The sequence below is a fragment of the Canis lupus genome, chromosome X (assembly GCF_003254725.2).
Source record: "Canis lupus dingo isolate Sandy chromosome X, ASM325472v2, whole genome shotgun sequence".
NCBI lineage: Eukaryota > Metazoa > Chordata > Mammalia > Carnivora > Canidae > Canis > Canis lupus.
Window position 1 is genome coordinate 73,204,948 of NC_064281.1, and position 9,315 is coordinate 73,214,262.

General features: G+C 37.2%; 1 protein-coding gene across 2 annotated transcripts; it reads left to right on the forward strand.

The window, feature by feature from the left end:
• Positions 1–1,220: 1,220 nt before the first annotated feature.
• On the forward strand, positions 1,221–3,083 carry LOC112649445 (heterogeneous nuclear ribonucleoprotein K-like). Of its 2 annotated transcripts, XM_049107796.1 has the most exons (2): positions 1,221–1,715; positions 1,788–3,026. In XM_049107796.1, the coding sequence occupies exons 1-2, from the start codon at positions 1,383–1,385 to the stop codon at positions 2,775–2,777; spliced, it is 1,323 nt and encodes a 440-aa protein (XP_048963753.1). In that variant the 5' UTR covers positions 1,221–1,382; the 3' UTR covers positions 2,778–3,026. The 2 variants fall into 2 exon arrangements, with proteins under 2 accessions (XP_048963753.1, XP_035567977.1); XM_035712084.2 differs by having other exon boundaries at positions 1,221–3,083.
• The last annotated feature ends 6,232 nt before the right edge of the window (positions 3,084–9,315 follow it).

Here is a 9,315-nt window from a genome sequence, read left to right on the forward strand (position 1 = left end):
ATAGTAGTAAAATAGATATTGTCAAAAAAGGTTTTCTGTTATTAAGATACCCCTTTTCACGTCCCAAGGCTAAAAGAACAAGCTCTTCCTGAAGCTTCTTTTGTATGTACCTGATGGCAGTTCTGAGTTGGAAGCTCTTGCAGCAACCTATTCAGGATATATATGGGAACCAATAAGTAAGGAAAATCACTGCCATATCAAGTTCTGAGCTCCATAAGTAGTCAAACTTCTTTCTACCTGTTAGCTTTCTTATGCTTATTTATTATTTTGTATCTCAAGGTTTTTGTACTTGTAAGAGTACCTGAGAGGAGTGGCCTACCTCATCTTGGCCAGAACTAGAACATATTTGACAGAATATTAACATGTGGGAAATGATTTAACATTGAAAAACTTCTACTTAAAAACTGTCTATGGTCTTCACTTAAGCTGCTTAACACATAATTTCATCAGCACCTTAAATGAAGGACAACCTGAGTCTCAGTTTATTAAACTTGCCCTTAAAATGTTGTCCTTATAATAAACCTAAAGAAACAAATGAATATCAATGTGGTGTAGCAAGGAAGAATGGAATCAATTTGTGCATTAACTGCATCCCCCACCAGGTGTCACCAAATGTGACTTTTCTTAAGGTTTGTCCATTCATTGGTAAAAATTTCCATGGTCTCCTGAATTTGAGAACCTCTTCTTGGTTCCTTTCTTATGATTAAAGCATCTTCCAATTGTAGAAATAAATGATTATGCCTACTCTTCTCTGTTTTGCCATCTTTATTTTACTAAGCCAGCTAAGCTGGCCAAATTAGTAAGTAGATAAAAAGATTAAAAAAATAAACAATATATGTATATATGTATTTATATATAATATAATTATTTATATATAATATTATTATATTTATATAATTTATTATATTATATATAATTATTTATATATATAATTATACATAATTATTTATATATATTTTATATATATAAATATATTTATTTATTTATTTGTATAGTGATTTCTGTGGTTCTTGATATAACAAGCAATTATGAGTATATCCTAGACATTGTTTGGTATTATTTTATGAGACAGTAGCCCTATTTAATCTCCTTCTGAGGTGCAGTACAAGGAACAGGTGTGTGTGTGTGTGTTTAACTTCCCTCTGGGACCTGGAGAAATTCTACTTCATATAATACTTGTGAGATTGTAAATTGGTATACACACTTAGAAAACCATTTGGCGGTGACCGGCTGAGGCGGTGAGGTGGCGCGGCGGCACAGGGACGGCGGCCTCGCGCGGCTACTGCAGCACTAGGGTGTCAGTTGGTCCCGCCCAGAACACTTCAGTTCTGCTCTGCAAGGATATATAATACCTGATTGGTGTGTCCATTTGATACACGAAAATGGAAACTGAACAGCCAGAGGAAACCTTCCCCAACACCGAAACCAATGGTGAATTTGGTAAATGCCCTGCAGAAGATATGGAAGAGGAACAAGCTTTTAAAAGATCTAGAAACACTGATGAGATGGTTGAACTACGCATTTTGCTTCAGAGCAAGAATGCTGGGGCAGTGATTGGAAAAGGAGGCAAGAATATTAAGGCTCTCCATACAGACTACAACGCCAGTGTTTCAGTCCCAGACAGTAGTGGCCCCGAGCGCATATTGAGTATCAGTGCTGATATTGAGACAATTGGAGAAATTCTGAAGAAAATCATCCCTACCTTGGAAGAGGGCCTGCAGTTGCCATCACCCACTGCAACCAGCCAGCTCCCGCTCGAATCTGATGCTGTGGAATGCTTAAATTACCAACACTATAAAGGAAGTGACTTTGACTGCGAGTTGAGACTGTTGATTCATCAGAGTCTGGCAGGAGGAATTATTGGGGTCAAAGGTGCTAAAATCAAAGAACTTCGAGAGAACACACAGACAACAATCAAGCTTTTCCAGGAATGCTGTCCTCATCCCACTGACAGAGTTGTTCTTATTGGAGGAAAACCTGATAGGGTGGTAGAGTGCATCAAGATCATCCTTGATCTTATATCAGAGTCTCCCATCAAAGGACGGGCACAGCCTTATGATCCCAATTTTTATGATGAAACCTACGATTATGGTGGCTTTACCATGATGTTTGATGACCGCCGTGGACGCCCTGTGGGATTTCCCATGCGGGGGAGAGGTGGTTTTGACAAAATGCCTCCTGGTCGGGGTGGGCGTCCTATGCCTCCATCCAGAAGAGATTATGACGATATGAGCCCTCGCCGAGGACCTCCTCCTCCACCTCCTGGAAGAGGTGGCCGGGGTGGTAGTAGAGCTCGGAATCTTCCTCTTCCTCCTCCACCACCACCTAGAGGAGGGGATCTCATGGCCTATGACAGAAGAGGAAGACCTGGAGACCGCTACGATGGCATGGTTGGTTTCAGTGCTGATGAAACTTGGGACTCTGCAATAGATACATGGAGCCCATCAGAATGGCAGATGGTTTATGAACCACAGGGTGGCTCCGGATATGATTATTCCTATGCAGGGGGTCGTGGCTCATATGGTGATCTTGGTGGACCTATTATTACTACACAAGTAACTATTTCCAAAGATTTGGCTGGATCTATTATTGGCAAAGGTGGTCGGCGGATTAAGCAAGTCCGTCATGAGTCAGGAGCTTCGATCAAAATTGATGAACCTCTAGAAGGGTCTGAAGATCGGGTCATTACCATTACAGGAACACAGGACCAGATACAGAATGCACCGTATTTGCTGCAGAACAGTGTGAAGCAGTATGCAAATGTTGAAGGATTCTAATGCAAGATACTTTTTCTTTTTTATAGTGTGAAGCAATATTCTGGAAAGTTTTTCTAAAACTAGTGAAGAACTGAAGGAGTCCTGCATCTTTTTTTTTTTTATCTACTTAGTTTAAAAAGCCAACATTCCTCTGCTTCATAGGTGTTCTGCATTTGAGGTGTAGTGAAATCTTTGCTGTTCACCAGATGTAATGTTTTAGTTCCTTACAAACAGGGTGAGGGTGGGGGAAGGGCGTGCAAAAACTAACATTGAAATTTTGAAACAACAGCAGAGTGAGTGAATTTTAATTTTTGTTCATTGTTGGTGGTTTATTTTTTTAAAAAATTGTTATTTATTTATGATAGTCACAGAGAGAGAGAGAGAGAGAGAGAGAGAGAGAGAGAGAGAGGCAGAGACACAGGCAGAGGGAGAAGCAGGCTCCATGCACCCGGAGCCCGACGTGGGATTCGATCCCGGGTCTCCAGGATTGTGCCCTGGGCCAAAGGCAGGTGCCAAACCGCTGCGCCACCCAGGGATCCCCATTGTTGGTGGTTTAAAAGAAAAATTACCCCCATGTAATTATTGTGAACCCTTTGCTTTGTGGTCACTGTAACATTTTGGGGGGGGGGGGACAGGGAGGAAAAGTAACAATAGTCCATATGTCCCTGGCATTTATTCAGAGCAGTGTGCAGAATGTAATGCTCTTTTGTAAGAACCGTTTTATGAATTTTAAAATAAATTTAGTGAACCTATTTTTGGTGGTCATTTTTTTTAAGACAGTCATTTTTCAAATGGCTGGATTCCCTAACCCACCCCAAACTAAACACTAAGTTTGATTTTCAGCTCCTCTGTTGGATATAAATAAATGCATCTCTTCTTGGACATAGGCATAATATCTTGGCAAATTCCATTCTGGTGATTTATTAATGATTTGAAAGTCCATTGTTTGGGAAGAAATTCCGTCATACACATCTACGCTTATAATAAGCTAGGGATTTTTTTTGTTTGTTTGCAAATGCTTGCCCCTACTCTGCAACAGTTTTTTATGTTAGTAATTGTTAAGGAGAACCAAGGGTGGGGAGCAATACTACAAATTGAGTAATAGTATAAGTATATGCCACAAGTCTAATGGCAGTAAGTTTTATTAATCAGAATAATACTTGGTTATGGAAGTGACTGATGCTAAATAAATCCTTATTATTTTTTATTAGATAATTTCTCACTTATAGACAAACTGTCAGCCTGCTAGTGTCTTAGTTAAAATGTGTAATATATATATATTCTTGTTTTTCCATTGTATGCAAATTGAAGGAAAAAGATGTACCATTTCTCTGTTGTATGTTGGATTATGTAGGAAATGTTTGTGAAAAATTCAAAAAAACGATGAAAAAAGTTCATGTGGATGTTTTGTGTAGTATTTTGGCATTTGTATGGATAGTTAAAAGTTCACTTCCAAATAAATAAAACTCCCATAATGCTAAAAAAAAAAAGAAAAAAGAAAACCATTTGGCAATATTATTACAGAGGAACAAGGGTTTATTCTATGACTTAGCAATTTCACTCCTCAGTAAATATCCAACAGGCATTTGTACATTTGATCACAAACACACACACAACAATGTTATAAATGTGTATAGCAATATTATTAGTAATAGGCAAATTTAGAAACAAATTCTCATTTAGAATAAAATGGATTAATACATTTGGGTTTACTTACATAACAAAATACCATGTGGCAATTAAAATTTTTTAAAAAGGCATGAGTCTTATGAAGATAATATTAAGCAAAAAGTATTCACAGAAGAGTATACATAGTATTATTTTATGTAAGTATAATTTAAAATATAGGCAAAATTTAACTATATTGTTAAAATAGATTTCATGACTAATAAAGAGTTTATGCTTCTGTTTCTTAATATAGATTTTGGTGATATGCTTGTTTTTAAGGCTCTAATAATTAATTGAGCTCTACTCTTATGATATATGCACTTTGTATGCAAGTTTGTGTTTAAAAGAAAAGTACAAAAACTGTTTAGTGGTTAAATGAGGCCCATCTGAAGAAGTTATATTTAAGGTAAGATGAGAAAGATGAATATGACATTTTTCAGAAGAGACTTGGGCAGACAAAATACTATGCATGAAATCCTTGAGGTAGAAAAAATGTTGACATCTTGGAGGAAATGAAGAGATCAATCTGCTGGCAGGAATGTCAAAATTGAAAGTGAGAATGACATGAGATGAGGCTGGTGTGCAGCCCTGAAGATCATGTTAAGGATTATGAACTTTGTCCCAAGAGCAATAGGAAGCCATAGAAGAATTTTAATCAGTGACATGGCATATTTCAATTTACTGCTATTTTTAAGATATTGCATGCTATAAGAATACTGTATTGGATTCTAGCAAAATAGTATTAGGAAACACATTAGGAGTCTACCTGAGAAATGATAATGACTTGTAACAAGTTTGGGGCACTGAAACTCCAAATAAACGGACACATTTAAGAAATATACGGTAGGATTTGTAGAAATTGATGATGCATTGGTTGTGGGAAATGATAGGGAGACATTTATAGTTTGACTTACAAGTGTTTGGCTTGTTCACCTGAGTTATGCTGGAGAGATGGAGAAGACAAGAAAAAGTAGATTTGGGGTGAAGAATACAAATTTAACTTTATATATATTTGAGTTCTAAATATCATATAATTATGTTTATATTAACTTCAGATACATATATTTAATTTTTAATTGTGGAAAAACTCATAAATTTGACTGTTTTAAACTTTTTAAAATATATTGTTCAGCAGATCTCACATTTTAGGGCAACATATCTACAGAACCTTTTCATCTTACATCTAATAGATAATATTCCATTGTATGTTATATACTACATTTTGTCTACCCATTTCTTCATTGATGAACATTCAATTAAATATCAATTAAATTAAATTGCTTAAATTAAAATATTTTAAGTTTGAGAATGCGTTAAGTCTTTGAAATGAAGATATCAAGAAGGCAACTGTAGGTGCACCTGGGTGGCTCAGTCTGTTAAATGTCCGACTCTTGATTTCCACTAGGGTCATGATCTCAGAGTCATAAGATCAAGCCCTGCATTGGGCTCTGCACTCAGTGTAGAGTCTGCTTAAGATTCTCTCCCTTGCTCTCATACACTGTCTCTAAAAAAAATAAGGCAATTGCTTATTGGAGGATAGAGTTTACTTTCAAGGTATAAAATTAAAGATGAATTTCCAAAGATTAGCTGTTCAGGGTTCATTTGATAATTGACTCTCATTCATTAGCTACCTTCACACAAATTTACTTTTTCCAAAAGTAATCATACAGGTGAATATGACATGCATAGTTTACCTGTATAGAAATAAGTCTTGCTAAAGCAACAGTCTATGATACTTGGAACTTACCTGGTTTTGTTTCTCTGGTTATGAACATCTTGATTGCGATAGACATATTGGCTTTAAATGTTACTTGGAGGAGTTCTTAAACTTGAGATTTTAGGAATGATCCAAAGAATATTAACTAGAAATGAACTAACCTACAGGATGATATAGAGCAATGATATAAAAGTCTGAATGATAAACAACAGTTAACACACATCTCATATATAACAACTGTACATATGTGTGTGTGCATGTGTATATATGATGATCATATATATTTAAGCATTGTATATCATATATATGTATATTATAATTTAGGTTAAAAAAATGTGAACTTTACTTAAATTGTACAGAAAAACATAATAGATAATGTTACACATAAAAATTTCACTACAGGGGCTCTAGGTGGCTCAGTTGGTTGAATGTCCTGTCTTGATTTTGGCTCAGGCCATGATCTCAGGATTGTGATATCAGGTCCCACATCAGGCTTCCCACTTAGTGGGGAGTCTGCTTCTCTCTCTCCCTATTCCTCTGCCCCTTTCCCCACTTGCACGCTCTCTCTCTCTAAAATAAATAAATAAATATTTAAAAATAAAAATAAATAATAATTCCACTACAAGAGTGGATGGAAATGTGATGTAAAATAATTCAGTGCATAAAGAAACAAAATCTAGAGAAGGGATAATAACAACAATTTTGAAAAGTAGAGAAAAGACAAATCAGCAATAAAAGAAAGCAATTAGGGTTGAAGAAAAGCATTTTTCTAGGTCAGGAATATTGAAAGATGCTTAACGAATGAAGTAAACTATCACGAGTTTTTTTGATTAGCAGCAAAGTGACTCCTTAGTCAACTTTTCTTTTTTAAGTAGGCTCCATGCCCAGCATGGAGACCAATGTGAGGCTTGAACTCATGACCTTGAGGTTAGGAACCGAGCTGACATCCAGTTGAATGCTCAACTGACTGAGCCACCCAGGCAAACCTCATTAGTCACCTTTTGTTAAGTACATGGAAGAAGCATTCCTTGATTTTGTGACTGATTTCTTGTAAGTTTAAACCAATAAATTTAGCATAATTATCAAGAGAAATGGGTTCTGTCTGAACTGAATCTGAGCTAAGTGAAATTTGGGGCTTAAAATTCTTTTAGAAATTTTAAGTTCCCCAATAGGGTAAACAGAATTTTCAAATATTTTTGACAAACTGGACTAAAGAACCAAAAGAAGTGTCTTTTTGTTTGTTTGTTTGTTTGTTGTTGCTGTTTTCCTGTGGCTGGGGGAGAGTGTATCTCGAATACCAAAGGGTTTATTAAAGACTATTGGATCATGTTTGATGGAGGTTTTCAGGGGAATTCTGAATCCTTAAGGCTGATATCAGGGAGGTGGGGTGACAGTGAAGTAGGTGGACCCTAAGCTTTCTTCCTGCCATGAACACAATTACATAACTATCAAATCATTCTAAAAACTCCAGAAATCAACCTGAAGACAGGCAGAACAAATTCCACAACTAAATGTAGAGAAGAGGTCACATCAAAGAAGGTAGGAAGTATGGAGATGTGTTTTAGGGGAGAAATGGATCCTGGCTGCTGTGGAGGGGAGGGAGCCATGGTTGTGGAGAAGGGTGAGAGAGACAGGAACACAGAGGGGAATGCACAAGGAGGACATTTCCCAAGCCATTGGCTTAGGAAATGAAAGGGGCTGAATTTCCTGAGTTCTTGCATCCAGTGACGCTTAAAACCTGGAGTCTTAAAGGTAGATGGGACTGGCTGGAAATGAACCCAGAGGACACTGCCCTGCTCCTGGAGAGAAGGCAAGAAAACAACCTGGGGACATACAGCATGGAAATAGCAATCTGAATAGTGCCTGGGGCACACAGTGGGGAAATTTTTAGCTCTTTTTGGAGCATGTGCCTGAGAAGCAGAATTCATGGAAAGATCTCTCTAGGAACAAAGAAGATGGCTGGCACCATTTCCCTCCCCAGCCCATCAGCAGAAACACAGAGCCACCTGTGAGAACTAGCATAGTGTAGACACTGGCTGCTTAACTTGTTTACATTAAGCCCTACCCGCCCCCCATGCACACAGTCACATTTACTCAGTTCCAGTGTGATAGACACCATCCCCCAGAGGACCAGCACAAATGCAGTAGAACTCCTGGTTGTAGCCTTGGTTCCAATGAAGGTGGTGATGGGTCTCATTTCACAAGCTGACAAAAGCACACCTAGTTAAGACTCACCACATTCAGGGCAGGGACCAAACACTGCCACAGTAGGCAAGGAGCATCTTTGAAGATAGCTGGCCTGAAGTATAGAGCAGTCAGAACACAGCAGCAGAGCACATACAGCACACAAAAGAGACATTCCATGAAGTGCTAGTAATCTGGGAACTGAATAACCTCTTTTTCATAATGCCGTTACTTTCAGGATTAGGAGATATAACTGGCTTTTTAATGCAGGGAAGAAGATACAGGCATAGAAAAAATACCAAATATAGGAATTTATCTCAGAAGAAAGAACAAGATAAGGCTCTAACAAGAGATCTAAGCAAAACAGAGATAAGCAACATGCCTGAAGGAGAATTTAGAAAAAAAATGGAAGACATCAGGGAGACACTTTCCACAGAGATAGAGTTAAAAAAATTAATCAGAAATGAAGAGTGCCATAAATAAGATTATAAACATATTTGATGCAATGTACAGCAGGCTGAAAGAAGCAGAGGAATGCATTAATAACCTAGAAGACAGAGTAATGGAAAGTAATCAAGCCGAACAAAAGAGAGAAAAAAGAATTGTGCAAAAGAATATTAGATGAAAATAACTCATTGACTCAATTAAATGTAATAAATGTTCATATTATAAGAATTCCAGAAGTAGAATAGAGAGAAAAAGGAGCAAAAAATTAATTTGAAGAAATAGTAGCAGTGACTGGGTGACGGGCACTGAGGGGGGCACTTGATGGGATGAGCACTGGGTGTTATGCTATATCTTGGCAAATTGAACTCCAATTAAAAAAAATGTTAATTTTTAAAAAAGAAGAAATAATAGCTGAAAACTTCCTAATCTGCAGAAGGAAAGAAATACGCAGACCCAGGAGGCCCAGGGAAGTCCCATTAAACTCAACAAAAACAGTCCAACACCAAGACATATTGTAATTAAACTGGCAAAATATAGTAATAA

Coding starts and splice junctions, on each gene's coding strand:
- LOC112649445 (XM_035712084.2), top strand. CDS start 1,383: ATGGAAACTGAACAGCCAGAGGAAACCTTCCCCAACACCGAAACCAAT.